This window comes from Triturus cristatus, chromosome 7, assembly GCF_964204655.1.
Source record: "Triturus cristatus chromosome 7, aTriCri1.1, whole genome shotgun sequence".
Lineage (NCBI taxonomy): Eukaryota > Metazoa > Chordata > Amphibia > Caudata > Salamandridae > Triturus > Triturus cristatus.
In genome coordinates this window covers 1,065,435,691-1,065,451,538 of record NC_140590.1, presented here as the reverse complement: position 1 = coordinate 1,065,451,538, position 15,848 = coordinate 1,065,435,691, and the positions used below count along the sequence as shown (strand labels likewise).

Below are 15,848 nucleotides of genomic sequence, written 5' to 3'. Positions count from 1 at the left end.
ATGAAGACCTTTATTTGAAGATCAAGAGAAGAGACAAGAGCGGACTCTCCACCACGGAAGCAACTCGTACAGGGCTGGACTGGGAACCAAAACCGGCCCTGGCAAAGTGCTTGGCCGCCCTCCCCCCGCGGGGATGGGTTGGGGGTGCCGCCAGCTCTTTGCCAGGGCCGGTTTTCGGCGGATTTTGTTACATGGCCGATTTTGTAGCTATGCTGCAAAATCGGCCCTGTACCAAAAACGGCCCCCAGGGGCCCAAAACCGGCCCCCACCCGTGCGGCGCACCGGGGGATTGCCCGGTGCCCGCTACGGCCAGTCCGGCCCTGAACTAGCAACTGCCATGGAACAGAATCCCAGATTGCAAGCAAACATGGAATAAAGAATACAGAAGCATTCTATAAGCGGTAATACTAAATATGTACTACACTCTCTCTCTACCCCTGCGTAACGCTGCATGCATTAGCACATAATAACAGACCTATCCATTTGCCAATGCTTGTTTATTCTGTTTAGGTTTCCGGCGAGGTTGTTAACCATTTGTGAAGGTATCGGTTTTCAAGGGTTTCGTGTAGACAAATAGTTGTAATAACAATAGATTTACGGTAAGTTTATATTATTAAACATGTTTACAATTCAAATCTTGCTCATCCTCCATGCCTTCACAGTTTTGGCCGATGCCACTGTTGGAATAGGGGAAGAGCGTTCAAAAGTCCGATATAAATAATCTCACAAACTATTTCTGTTTAGTAGATTTCGGTAGCGGATTGCAGAAACGGGGGAACTCCGCGGGCACAATTATTTATTGCTTGCAACAGAAGCTAGAAGAAATGGTAGAATGGAACGGAGCATATGCATTATAAATAACGTGGTTTACTCCAATCATGAACAGCGTGAATGGTTAAATGAACACATTAGTGCTGAAGGCAGAGAGGGTTAAACGTTTGCTGCTGGCCGCCCCTGACAAGTCTGCTGAGGCAGGCAGTGAAGTTCCCTGAGAGAAGAGGAGGGTGGCAGTATTTTGCTCCATTGAGCAACAGAGGAAGGAGGAGGAGGAGGAGGAAGGTCGTGACTGTAATACACAGAGAGAACCGCGATCCGAGCCCCCTAGCTGCGGAGCTTCCCTATTCCCAGTACCCCCCTCCAGGGAAGGAGACCCTTGGCGGCCGGAGCGCTTTTCAGGGTGGATTATTGCCTCTCCAGCGGCTGTCTGTGAGCGTTTTCAACTGCAGCACCGTCATGGCGGATCCCAGCAGCAGCGGCCGATATCAGCAGGTAGGCGACAAGGGTTGCGCAGCCTGGCCGGGCTTGGCCTGACAGGTGTCGGCCATGCTTTTACGCGATGCCGGGGATCGGGCAGGGCGTGGTAGGCCGCGGTGTTTTCATGCACGTTCAGCCGTACATCCCTGTTCTTTAAAATCACCTTTTTATGGGATATACAGAGAAATAAGAAATAACTATCTCTTTGGTTACTAGTTTACTGTTTATTTTTTAACTATTTGACATAAAAAAATAACTGCGAAAAGGGGAAATGAAATAACAAGACTAGTGTTTTTCGGGGACATAGGGACCCCAAATCCTAAAAATGTGTTTCGCGTGCTGTTTTTTACGGGTATATTTACCTACTTGTTGAAAATGAAATTGTCAAATTAGTATATGCCGGATTGTTTCCTGTCCAGCTGTTTAGTTCATCGTGTTGTTACTCTTCATTGTTACATAGTTAGAGAACGTTTCAAGCGTGCATTTATTCTCGATTTGTGGTGTTTGAAAAAGATTTCATAACGTGTCCAGTGTGTATTAAAAAACGGGTTGAACACTCATTACATGAGAATTTCTCTTTTATGAATTTACAGGCGGCAGTGCCTTCTGAGACATTGTGGTAGTTTTTAACTGTAATTTTGCATAGTTGCTTGCATGATTAAAAGCAGTATCCATACATGATGCCCTTTCCAGAGACGTAATGAGTAGATGTACATTGAAGTGCTGGTCATAAATTCTCGCCAAGGCCATTTTAGGGCTTGAAAAGTGTTAAACCTGGCATTTTTTACATGCTCCCCAGTCTTTTTGCTGTTGACCACCTGTTTTTTGACAGTGTGCTGCGTTTCCCTTTGTTTTTTGGACTCTGGGCCACTTTACACTGGTGTCCAGTGCTGAGGAACAAGTGTTCCCTGTGTGAATTGTATTGGTGATTTGGTTTATCAGTGACTTGCATATTTGATTTACTAGTAAGTCCATAAGTAAAGTGCACCATGGTTGCTCAGGGTTTGTAACTCAAATGCTGCAAGTGGGCCTGCAGCACTGATTGTGCCACCCTCATGAGCAGCCCTGCAAACATCTTAGAACTGCCACTGCAGTGTCTGTGTGTGCAGTTTTAAACTGCCATTTCGATCTGGCAAGTGCTCCTACTTGCCAGGCCTAAAACTTCCCTTTTACTACGTATAAGTCACCCCTAAGGTAGGCCCAAGGCAGCCAGCAGTGTATTTACAAGGTAGAACATGTACTGTTATGTTTTACATGTCCTAATAGTGAAATACTGCTAGTTTTGCTTTTCACTATTGGAAGGACTATCTCTCCCATAGGGTTACATGGGGTTTGCCTTGAAATATTTTTTACACGTAATTTCCCATTGGGAGCAGATAAAGGTTTGGAGTCTCTGCACTCAAAATTTAAAAGTACATCTTTTGGTGAAGTTAGTCTTTAAACACACAAAAATGCCACTTTTAGAAAGTGGGCATTTTCTCGTGTAACCATTCTGTGCCTCTGCCTGTCTAAAGAATCCACGCCTGAGTTATGATGATAGTTGGGCTCTTGTGCATTCACTCTAGGCAGTCACACAAAGGGAGCTGAGGTGTGCCTTCTATATCCTGATGGGCCATCACCAGGCTGATGGGCCTTCTTGAGCTGGAGTGGTGGGAGGAGTTGTCACTTAAACCTGAATAGGGCTGTACCTGACCTCGCACAAAGCTGTCTCCATCCCCCTGTAGTGTGTCTGGAGCCAGATCAGAGATAGGCAGGTTGTGTGCACTACATAGACTTTCCTTTGAAGTTTGTCAGCAATAATGGCAGACAGGGGTGTAAGTATTGCACCTCTGACATACTCCAATCAGAACACTTCTGGAGTAAAGGACATTCTGCTAGGAAGAAGAGCTGGATGCTGTAGGAGGAACTGTTGCTTTGTGGGGCTGGCCAACTGCTTTGGCCTGGGAGTAAAAGGACTGGACTTTACTTTTTGTATCCAGCTGCCAAGGTTTTCCCAGGGCTTGTGTGTGCTATTCCCCTCCTGTTAAGAAGTCTCAGTGCCATCAAAGACTTCACCTCAGTACCTGGGCTCTTCTGCTGAGAGTCCTGACTTGCCAAGTGTTTCCAAATCCAGTTCCTGGGCCCTTGGAAGTAGAATCTGGTGAACTAAAGGAGAAAATCCATGCATCAACACACAGCGTCTGTTTTTATCGTCTACCGACTTTGGTACATTGCTGCTGCCAGCACCGGAGCGTGGTTCCCAGTTGGCACATTGACGGTTTTCACCGCAAGCCCCAGCTTCCCGTAGCAACATGTCTGCCGCAGCGTGAGCTTCATCACCGTAGTCCATAACGCACTGCTCCAACTCCGACTCAGCACTTGCTTTGCGGCTGTGGAATGGACGCAGTGGGTCCTGGATTTTTGATGCATCGTCCCTGGGTGCCGATTTCTTCATTGACATTGCTCAGCAGCATGGAACCGAGCCCGCATGCCCAGAGATCGACGCATCACCTCCCCTGACAGTAAGGACCCGACGCATCACCTCCCCTGACAGTAAGGACCTGACGCATCATTTCCCCTGACAGTAAGGACCCGACCATCACCTCTCCTGACAATAGTGACTCGACGCATCACCTCCCCTGACAGTAGGGACCCAACACATCACCTCCCCTGACAATAAGGACCCGACGCATCAGCCTGCCCTGGAGTAATGAACCAACGCATCGCTTTTCCGCGCCTCACCTCCCCTGTGCCTCGCATTGTCTTTGAGTTTTGATGCATCAAAGGTACTTTCTGCTAAAATTAATGCATGCATTGATTTCTATAATTTGAACGTATTTAACTTTTGGAAAGTGAAATCTTTACTTGTGTATGTTGGATTTTTGTTGTTTTGGTCTTGTTTTATTCAGATAAATATTCGCTATTTTTCTAAACTTATGAGGACTAATTTTGAAGTATTCTATCTGTTACTTATTTTGTGTGTATGTACAAATGCTTTACACATTGCCTCTCAGGTAAGCCTGACTGCTCGTGTCGCGCTACCAAGGGGGTGAGCTGGGGTTATGTTAGCTGTGTGACTCCTTTACCCTGACTAGAGTAAGGGCCTCTACTTGTACAAGGTGCCAACCACTGCTAACTAGAGACCCCATTTCTAACAGCAAGACATGTTTATTTGTTAGTCGGGCCATAACTGATACTTAAAATGCACTAAAATATAGTGATCTTTTGGAGCGTTAGAAGATCGTTGCGCTTTACTTATCCTGGAAAGTCCTTTTCTGCTTTTTGCTGTAGCCGCATCTTCTGACATATAACAGCATTGTACATGCTCTTGCTGCGTACATCGACATTACACTACGTTGGGTTAAATTCTTGATGGATAACCTTGCTTGCATTAGTCACAGTATTTGCATGATTACCTTTGCTGATGAGTTGTTGGAGCAATATGTATAATATACTGTTGGTTTGAGTTCTTCAACACACTTTTTCTAAAATCAATAAAAATGTATTTTCCAATCTAGATGAAATTCAGTTGTGTAAGAACATACATTTTTGCATTAAATATCATCCTAATGTCCACAACCAAGAAACTAACAAATGTTTGCTTATAGAGCATGCATTCACTTACTTGGAGTATCTTGCCGCTACCTAAACTGGACAAACTATTTTACTCTACTTGCACACCACCATCAGAAGTTGACTTAAACTTCACATCTCCAAATTATTGAGAAAAAACCTGCATCCTCATTTTTTTCTAGAACCTGGCTAGAGTAGGTTTGATGGCTCATGTGCACAGGAAGATCTGATCGCTCTACCACCTAACCTTTTGTTTCTGCACTTCAGGGTGATTAAAAGACTCTGAGTTTCAGGATCTTAGTGGGTGAACAGCAACATGCTTTACAATGTTTTTGGTCAGGAAGGATTGTCCATGATTGTAATGGATCCTGACAGATATATATGCCCATGAAAACCGGATCAGTTTCACTACTGATTACTAGTGAAGTTCATTAAGCTGGTGGAAAGCCCTTTTAATGATGCTGCTAATTAAATCTGTCCCTCACAGTGGTGGTCTGTATAGCCTGTAGTTTACAAATATATTAAATTACAAAAATGCAGGCAAGCTTGAATAAAGGCATCTGCTACGGTAATCCTTTTATGAAATGTAACCTTTTTTCAGCATAAATAGGCTGAAGTAGAAGACTTCAATCGCTGAGGTAATATGCAGGATAACATCCACGTTTATCAGATTCTATATAGCCCTCACTGAGGAAGGACAATTGCTCAAGGAGGTAGTCTAAAGAGGTAGTCCTAAGAGAGGCATCCCACAGATTAATTCAAGCTGACAATGGCATAATCTCAGATTTTGAGAGGTTCAGTTTCAAGAAATGTCTTTATCCCCTAATAGACTTCAACCTTCTAAACAACCATGGCTTGAGTTTGTCTGGTTAGCCTTAAGGTCACCCTCAACGGAGTGTCCTCAGCATACATGTAAGTGGTCACCTGAAAATCATGTAATAAAACTGTTAGTGGTCTTAGGTTGAAGAAAAGGGACAAGGAAGATCCCTGAAGTACTTCCATTGTAGTCCTCTGGGCTCCAAACTAGTTAGGGACGGATATTGATAAAATGCATGTTTTAAAAAATCAAATATTGGCTTATTCAGAATACACAATAAAACATTGAACTGATAATGATAAAAAAAACAGGCTAATAGCAAGAACAAGCTGACCGTGCCAGATACAAGAGTCACAAATGTTTGCAAGATGACTTTATGTATAGGGGTAGGAAAACCAGGGCTCCACAGGCAGACATAGAAGGCAGTGGTAGTTTTAAGAATCTTACACATAAACAGGGCTCCACTGCACCATGAGTCAGAGATAAAACCATATTCACAAACCAATATATCACAGGACTAAATTTGTATCCATTATTCACAATCTGGTTTACATTTGAGGGCAATTTGGTCTTGGAAGCAGGAATGGGATGTTAGACCTGCCAGCCTTAGGGTGGTCTTCCCCCCCCCAAACGTTTTGCCTTCACCCTTCATATTTTTCTGAATTCTCGTCATAGGAGTCTGTGCACCTTACCAGTGATTGTGCTCACTCCCTAATCCTGTTGCCCTCACCACCTGGTTACTAGGGACGCGTCCTCTCTCCCCTTCCCCTACAACAACTGGCTGCCCGGACCCCCACCCCTCCTCTACGTGGGACTCAGTCCCGATGGCTCTTCGACACTTGGTACCTAGGTGGATACCCAGCACTAGGAAAGTTGGTTTTCTTAGTTCTATGTGTAACATGCCTTTTCCCCGTCCCCACCCCGACCAAATAGCATTGTATTGCTTATACACTTTTGTTCCAAACTCTGCATACGCTGTACGATTCTGTTTCAATAAAAAATTGTGACCAACAAAAAAAAAAAATTCCTTCCTTCTGACTTAGCATGTGAGGAGCTGCTAAACAGGATTTGCTGATGCGGGGGGCGTGTGTTGGAAATTTCCTGTCTCGGTCAGTGCAGACATTTGACGGACAAATTTAGCCCCCTCTTCCTCATCCTCTCCCTTCTTACATAAACCCTTTGCAGGTAACTCAGTTGTATAAGGTGGTGTTGGCAAGCTGTGGCTGCCTTCCGAGGGGAGGCCAGCGATTCCCTCCAGCCCTCATCCCCTAGGGGGCATAAAGTCCCAGTCCGGGCCGCCTAAAGGAGCCCGAAGGTATCTGGGGCATTGCCGGCTAAGGACCAGATAGATTTTGGAAATCAAGTGTTTTGGGATATTTGTCAGCAGAATGTAGCCTTTAGGGGGCTGAATTTTGGGGTGCTCTCTAGGTGTGCAATGTAGGGTGTGAGAGCGTGGCAGAGTTGTAAATATTTGTAAAATTGGGACTGCTGGAGACAAAACTCCTCCTGGAGGTCAGTGAAGTATATAAGAGAATCACCCCAGAGTATGTCCCCCAGCCGAGAGATGCTGATCAGGTCCCAGCGCCGGAACCCCTGCAGCCCAGTCACCTGATGCAGGACCATGCCCGCTCACAGAGGAGTTTCCAGAGTGAGTGGTCGAGCCAACCCCATAGCTGCACCGGTCTCCTTCCAACCCACGAAGATCAGGATAGTAGCGGGGGAGCCTTCCTGACATACAGTAGGTGTAGGAGTAGTTTCGCACAACCTGTGCCCACCCTTCAGACACATAGGCTGGATCTCCAAATCCCTCCGACTCACCCGTCACTCAAGACGGTCAGCTGGGCCGCCCTATAGTAGGACCAAGCATCTGGCGTGGCTATGTCCTACTCATAGATCAATTCACAGCACTTAGAGCAATTTGGGGTGGACCCTAATTCCACAGGAAGCCGCGTAGAAGAGACTTGATGTGTGAAGAGGTACCCTGGAATTCGGAGCGGGAATTTCTGGAGTTGGTATAACAAATGGGAGAGAGTCACAATCCTAAAGACAGCAGATCTCCCCAGGAGGGAGAGAGGGAGTGATGCCCAAAATTTCAGATTCACCAGCAACCTGTCCAGCTGTAGTTGTATATTTAGGATCAAAGCCTGAGCTGCATCAGCAGTGATATACACTCCCAGGTAACAAAACCCATGCCGGAGAACTCTGACGCCCACGACAGCTCCGGTGTCCCCACACCCTCTATAAAGTCCAAAGATTTACCGAGGCAGACCTGTAGTCCAGAGAAGTTTCCAAATATTTCCAGCATCCTTAGTGCATGCTGCCGTGAACGCTGGAGGTCTGCTAGGAATATGATCACATCATCTGTGGATAGCGTAATCTTTTCTTCTGCTCTCTCTCGAACTCCCTGAGCTGCGCATACACTCTGGTCCAGTCTGCCATGGGTCCAGTAACCAAGGCGAATAACAGCTGAGAAAAGGGGTACACCTGTTGAGTCCCCCACTCAACCTGAAAGCATGCAGAGGTGGCTCTACCCACCCTTACTTGGGTAAATGGCTCCGTATAAAGGAGCTTTACATAACTAATGTACAGAGGTCCAAAATTCATTTTGACCAGGAGGGAGAAGAGGAACAGCCACCCAATCGAGTCAAAGGCCTTGCGGAAGTCTACTTGCAGCAACGGACTGTTCGAATGGGAATGTTTGGACAAGACTATTGCGTTGCATCCCGACAGATGGTGTAGCGTGGCCCTCCCCGACATGAAGCCAGATTGGTCCTGGTGGATCAAGGTGGCAACAACTTTGATGAAATGATTCGCTAGGGCCTTGGCCCACACCTTGACCTCGATGTTAAGATGGTAGATCGGCTGGTATGATTCACCAAAGGTCTGTCGGCTAATGAGACTTCAGTATAACTACTATGTGTGACGTCCAGAGGGGCAAAGCGCCCCCTAGAGCTTCCTGAAAGGCGCCAACATGTGGAGGTTCCTTGAGCACCCAATTGGCCCTGTGAAACTCAGCTAGGAATCTGTCTGGGGCCAGCGCCCTACCCGGTTGCTGTTGTGTCAATGCCCCCCCACCCTTCCCCTCACACTGAGCGTTTTAAGGTTCCATAGTAAGTGGCAAAAGCTTCAGCTGTGAGACGCTCCGCAACACCCTCTCCCCCTGAGCTTTCTTTACATATGGAAAAGGTTCACTTGAAGACGTTGTGGAGCAGAGCCAATGTAAGGTTCTTCTAGTCTTGTCCTCCCCACTGATAAATGAGACTCTCAGTTGCCATGAAACTATTTAAAGAGCCTGTAAGAATCATCGGGTCCGAGGACCTCAAGTACTCGACATCCATCTCCAGGAGTCTTCACTCTAGACCCTCCACCTGGCTGTGATGGGTTGCACCTAAGCTATCGATGAAGCCACCCGTGGTGGCATTCAACGCCTCTCAGGGAAGATGATCGTACCCACATTGTGTTGCAAACATTCTCTAGTGGCCTTGTGCATCGCTGCCTTGAACTCCACACTAGCTAGGGTCCAATTATTCAACCACCACCGGGGTGGGCCTCCCCACTCCCTCCGTTTCCACCAGTAACTCGACCGGCACATGATTCAACAGACTGCGAGCCCATATATGTGCCTGACATATTGTGTACCCCTGTGTCCTGGGTAGAAGAAAATAGTTCAGCCTAGAGAAGGTATTATGTACACCATAGAGGAATATGTAACCCTATCCGTGGGGAGATGGAACCACCAGGCGTCCACCAAGCCCAGTCTGTCTATGAAGCGGGTCAACCCTCTCTGGAGTGGGGCGACCTTGTGGCTGGAAAAGAGCAGTCCATCTGTGCGCTAGCAACCCCATCCATGTCCCCACCCAGGGTCCAGGGCCTCACTGGGAGCTCCAAAATGATGTTGCATACAGTGAGCAAGAATGTCTCTGACAGAGGGGCAGGTGCATATTCATTAACTATAGAGAAGGGTTTCCCGTGAACGAAGCGGCCCTGTTTGTAATGCCAAGTCTGGGTTTGTTGGAACAGGACATGTCCTTTCAGTAATATGGCTACCCCTCTGTGGAACACAGAGTGATACACTTTTGTGAACCCCAGGTGATCTAGGAAGGAGCATTTGTTTCTGATAAGATGGGTTTCCTGCAGAAGCAGGATGTCATGACCCGTAGCCCCCAGGATAGCACAGCGTTGCATCTTATCTAATAGCCCGTTCACGTTCCAGGTGAGGAGCATCAGGGACTCGTCCCTCCCCGAGGTATCCTATCCTCCATGGGCACTTCTAAACCTGCTATTGAAAGGACAGAAGTGGGGACTGGGTACGTGAAGTGCGATTGCAATAGTGGATGCCAACAGTACTCGCCCCCCCCCCCCCCCCCGACTGGACCGAAGTTACCCTAAAAGCAATTCCCCCCCAACCCCCTTCAAGTAAAGGAGCAAGGACTGGTAGCCCTCTGACAAGATAGGAGACTTAACCCCGCTTCAAACAAACATTTTGTGAGCAATACCCAGCAATTGTCTATAGTAATGCCCGGAAGACAGGAAGCTCGCAAACTTTGGAGGACAAGAAGGGAAGAATCTCCACAGACTGAAAGACCCGGGAGATTTTGGGGGGGGGGGCAGCCTGTCCCAGCCGGTCCCAGCGCTGGGTTCAAAAGTCAGTGGGATATCTCCATCAGAGGCATTTTGGTTGCGGATCTCATTCCTCTCCAGCCGGGCTCTCCCACCGCCTTGACCACAGCCGACACCCCCGTAGCAGCCTCCTGCTCATATGTGGAGTTCTGCCTGTTCTTCACAGCGGCCACCATCAGACGAGGTCTCTACTTCACCCGTTCCCAGGGATTCAACTACAAACAACACTTTGAGGTGGGAAGGGAATAGTGGCATGTATTGGATGCCCATGACCCCCATTTTCTGCTTGACGCTCTGAAAGGAGTGGTGTCGTTTTTGCATTTTGAGGGTATAATCTGGGAAAATCTGAACATGTTGACTCGCAGTGCAATGGATCTCTGGACTGAGAGGCCCGCAGTCTAGTGTTGCAGTCCGCGTAGTTCAATATATGGGCTATTATTGGCCTTGGCCAGGTGTTCAAGGACCCGTGGGCACGTTCCACTAGGAATCAGGGGGAAACTGTTCCTGGCAGTAGCCATATCTGTAGCCGTTTAGCGATAAAAGTGGTTGTGTTAGGCACCTCCTTCCCATCTGGAATCCCCACTACTTGGATGGTGTTTCTTCTTGATGGACCCTCCGCATCCTCTGCTCTGGCTCCACGGTGCACCGCAGGGTCTTCACTTAAGACTGGCAGACCTGCAAGGAGTCTTCTGCTTCAGATATTCTGGTTTCGGTTACCATGACTCTGTCCACTGTGTTATGTAGATCGTGGCTTATAAGTTTGGAGTTCATCTATTTTGCAGTTGACGGAGGAGCGGAGGTCTTGGATGGCCTACAAGATGGGAGACACCTCTGATAGGTGTGGGCCTTCTCCCCTCCCTGTGCCCGAGCATGTCTGGGGGCTCCACATAGGAGGAGGGCCTGGTGAATTTATCGATCTTGCCCTGTGATGAGGAAAGGGGAGGCTTATGTTCCCCAAACTGCCCAGCCCCTACTGGTCCACAGTCGTATCTAAATGTCCAGTACCGCGCTTTGGCCCATGCAGCTCTCCCCCCCCCACCCCTAGAGGAGTTTTGTAAAAGTTAGGGTGGTAGAAATGCTGTAGCTTCCACCAGGTCAAATTAGATCCTGATAAGGTTGTCACATTGCGGTTCGCGGCCCAGCACAGCTGCCAAATCCCTCTGCCTCATGCACCCAGTGGCCCCGGTGTGTATTTCTTGCATGGCCCATTGCTGATTTCCCTATGTTAGCCGAACTAGGCATGTTGTAGGCCATTTTTATTTTGCACACGTTATTACCTAACATGCTTCTTTTTGTGCCACGTTGTATTTTCACACAGAACCTACATATGTTTTCGTATTTTATTATTTTCCTGGTATTTTGCCTGAACACACTAGACCCGGGCAAACAACAATTCCCCTTGTTATTCTCTCTTGTCAGACACTAGCACTTGGATCTAACCAGATCATGCTGCTGCTGTTTGTGAGCACACGTCTTGTCATATAACTGAGGACAAGGGTTCTGAAACAAACCCACACAGAGCGAAGGTTCTGAAGCAGGGGCCCTGGCCCCAGCCTCTGCTGTCCACTGGTGCCTGAACCCGCAGGCTTCAGAAAGGAGCACTGGAGACACGGGGCCCACCCGAGTCCTGACAAGGGGAGCTGTGCACCCGCTCTGCGGCCCTCCCATCCTCTCTTGTGACCCTCGGGAAACGAGTAGAGCTTTGGTCGCCTGTCCCCTCGCCAGCACCCCTAAACAGACGGTCGAAGTCAGGAGCACCACGTTCGCCAACAGTGTCTCACCCAGCTATGGGAAGCTGAAAGTTTGCCACGATGTCCGCGGTTCTCTCAGTGAGTGGTATCAGATTGCTGCGGGCGGCAGGAGCTCAGCAAACTACAACTGCCATCTTCAGCGGCTAAGCTACCACCCAGGGTGTTTGAGGTGTTGACATTGTTGAGGAGTGGTAGAAAGAGAAGCTTTAGCAGGACAGATTAATCAAAATAGTAACACAGTAGCTTATTAATTGTTATTATTGGAAAAAAGGAAATTTTTGCAAATATTATTATTTTCTGATTAAAAACAGAACTTCATTACTATGCAGAGCAAAACAGGTAACCTAGGTTACGCGCTGAAACGTTTGTTTTTAACTAGACTTTAGTAGTAAAAGTATAGAAAAAAGGTATGTATATATAGAGTATGTGTATAAAAAATATTTTATGGTGGAATTTTATTTGCAAACTCGTGTGTGTGTATGTATGTGTGTGTGTGTGTATGTATGTGTATATGTGTATATATATATATATATATATATAACAAGATTCGTCTCCAACTTCCACGTCTCCTCGGAAAGACGAACACAGACCCAAAATCAGTGCAGAAGTTTTTATTTCATATCACCCAGCACTGCCGCCATTACGCGTTTCGGCCTGCAAAGAGGCCTTGATCACATGACATGCGAGGACGACATTCACAGTTTTAAAGTGCTAGTGTATAGTCACGTGGTACACAGTGATTGAGTCATCATAGACATAGAAACAATGAAAGAAACAGTACTGAATCGCTATTCACTTATGACATAATGCCAAACTTTTAGACCAAGCATTGAATCAAATCAAGTATTATTAGTCATCATAATAATTGGTGACGTGAAATACTCATAATGGCTTTGTGTATAAATATTGGGGGTGAATAAAATTCACCTACGTTGAGAATGACCATAGTTCAATTTACACATATCACATATACAATACATATAAATAAATAAATAAATAAATATCAATAAATACAAGTATAAATACGCATATTTACACATCTAATCATTTAAATAAGTACATAAATATATATATAAATAACATAGTAACTTGTGCAATCCTATTTATATAGAAAATAAGATAAAAGAATAAAACCCCGATGGGTAGATTCTAAAACATTAGTCATCTCTGTTTATACTTTGGTTAAAATCCAGGAATAATAGTCGTTCAATAATATACACAAATCCTTCACAAAATTTTCACGAATGATATAAAGTGCTAGTGCTTTGGCCTAAACAGGTGTAAACATAGTTGAATCAAACTGTTTCAATAAAACTAAACTTAAGTGCCTATGTTGCATAAAAGAGTGCTACCCAGTGTCTAAAATGTACGTAAAACTAAATATGTTGCTGTGATTGTTAAAAGAAAGGAGGAAGAGATTTTTGTTAAAAGATATGCTAAATGCAATATCTCATTTGTCATTTTGTCATAGGACATTTATAGCAGGCTTAGTTACAGTAACATTTCCATGATAATAGTATCATAGGCACGTGTATAAATCCTCATTAGCATTCAACCCGTTGGGTGACTTAGTATCTAATTCTAGAATGAATCGGGTTTCAAGTTTACGTAGTAGTGCTTCACGGTTGCCTCCTCGTCTGAGTGGCAATACATGATCTATTGCGAAATACTTCAAAAGTTCAATGTTATTGTTGTGGCATTCTTTGAAGTGTCTTGCAACTGGATAAGTGGGGTCACTGTTGGTGATAGCTCTAATGTGCTGGAGTATCCTCTTGTGGACCTGCAACTTGGTACTACCAACATATTGCAGGCCACAAGGACACCCCAGCACATAGACAGCGAACTCTGTTTTGCATGTCAAGAATTTACTTATCCTTCTTTCTTCCATGTGAAAAGGGGATTTGTATGTGGTTGTGCTGACACCGTGTTTGCACGCTTTGCAATTTGTACAGCGAAAGAATCCCTTTCTAGAATTGAGCCAATTTCTGTTGGAGATAATTTCAGGGCTACTTTTAACCAAGTCACTTGACATAGAACGGGCTTTTCTGAAGGTGATGTTAGGAGTAGGTGCTGTCTGTTTCCCTATCACTGGGTCATTGCAAATGAGATTCCAATTTTTGCGGATTATCTTACGGATGGTACAGTGTTGTCTATTGTATGTCAATATCAGCCTAGTTGGTTCTGTAGATACATTATCGATAGGAATGGGGGTAGTTTGTTTGTTTTTCAAGGCGTCAGTTCTAGACATAAGGTTGGCTCTCCTGATGGCCTGATCAATTACCTTTGCACAGTAGCCCCTGGCTAGGAATCTCTGTCTGCTTTCTTGCTGCGCCTTGAGACATTCCTCATGCTTGCTACAAATTCGTCTGATGCGCAGCATTTCCCCATAGGGAATGCTGCGTATCAGGTGACCCGGGTGGTGGCTGGAGGCGTGTAGTACAGAGTTGCCTGCTGTGGGTTTTCTATACAGTCTGGTTTGGATCTGATTTTCCCAAATATATATCTCCACATCTAGAAAAGTGATAGTTTCCTTACTGATATTGACTGTGAAATTAAGATTTAAAGAATTGACATTTATCTGATCTGTAAAGTTCCTGGCCTGTATTTCAGAGCCCCTCCAAATTATGAATAAATCATCGATAAATCGATACCAACAGACTACATGCGTGTTCAATAGTTCAGAGTATGTTGCTCTGAGGACTTGCTCCTCCCACAGTCCCATGTGTAAACAGGCGTAGCTGGGAGAGAAGCAAGCCCCCATTGCAACACCCCTGACCTGTTGGTATACCTGATTTTGGAACATAAAGAAATTATCGTTCAAGCAGGTATCAATCATGGTTACCAGCATTTTGTTATGTTCACTCATGTGAATTGATTTTGTGCCAAGGAAATGTTCAACTGCCCTGGTACCATCATGATGGTGAATGCTGGTATATAGACTCGTGACGTCCAGTGTCATCAATAGGTAGTCTGGATTCCACATAATATCTTTAATTTTCTGCAGGAAATCGCTGGTGTCACGGATATATGATGGCAACTGCTTTACATGATCTTGTAGAAAGTAGTCTACATATCTGGATGTGTTCTCAGTGATGCTGTTCCTCGCAGATATTATGGGTCTGCCTGGTGGTTTTTCAAAGTTCTTATGTATTTTGGGGATGAAGTATATGGCCGGTATGGCAGGATGGTCATTTTTAAGGAATTTAAGTTCATCCACACTTATTAGACCCGCACTTCTCCAGGCTGTCAATTTTAAATAAAAGTTGCACCACATCTGTTTCACCTTGCCAACCTCACTTCTCTTATAGCAATTGTGATCGTTTAACTGGTTCATTGCCTCTTCCAGATATAGTTCTCTTGACCATAATACGATGTTTCCCCCTTTGTCTGCCTGACGCACTATGATGTTGCCATTGGATTGGAGCCTCTTAATAAGTTGAAAGTAACATTGATTTTGGTATATATATATATATATATTCTGCTCCAAGGTTGTCCACCTGTAAGTAGCACTCGACCAGCAGCTTGATTTATGTGTAGGTAGGGACGGGGATCCGCTTGTAGGAACCGCTCCGTAGTGGATTTGCCTGACGCGTTTCGAAGCTCCATATGCTTCTCTTCAGAGGCTTTAACGGAAACGGTGTGCACAACCGCTAACCCACTTCACCATTTAACATACGACACACCCACCAATGGGAGGCTCAAATGAGGCTGTGCATTATGGGAAGTGTAGTGCGGAAAGCTCATAATCAAGTCCTGTATGGACCCTGCAAGTGGGCCCGTCCTCGATCCTATGTACGGCTGCTGTTCCACTTTCGTGGCCCCCAAGGCTACCGGGGTGGTGCATACTCCGCGGC

General features: G+C 45.8%; 1 protein-coding gene across 1 annotated transcript in view; it reads left to right on the top strand.

Annotated features, from left to right (window-relative positions):
* Positions 1-1,025: 1,025 nt before the first annotated feature.
* NDFIP1 (Nedd4 family interacting protein 1) overlaps positions 1,026-15,848 on the top strand; it is a 176,799-nt gene continuing 161,976 nt past the window's right edge. Inside the window, exon 1 of the mRNA XM_085618141.1 lies at positions 1,026-1,269. Coding sequence (XP_085474267.1) covers positions 1,234-1,269 — 36 coding nt within the window. The 5' untranslated portion in view covers positions 1,026-1,233. The remainder of the gene's footprint in view (positions 1,270-15,848) is intronic.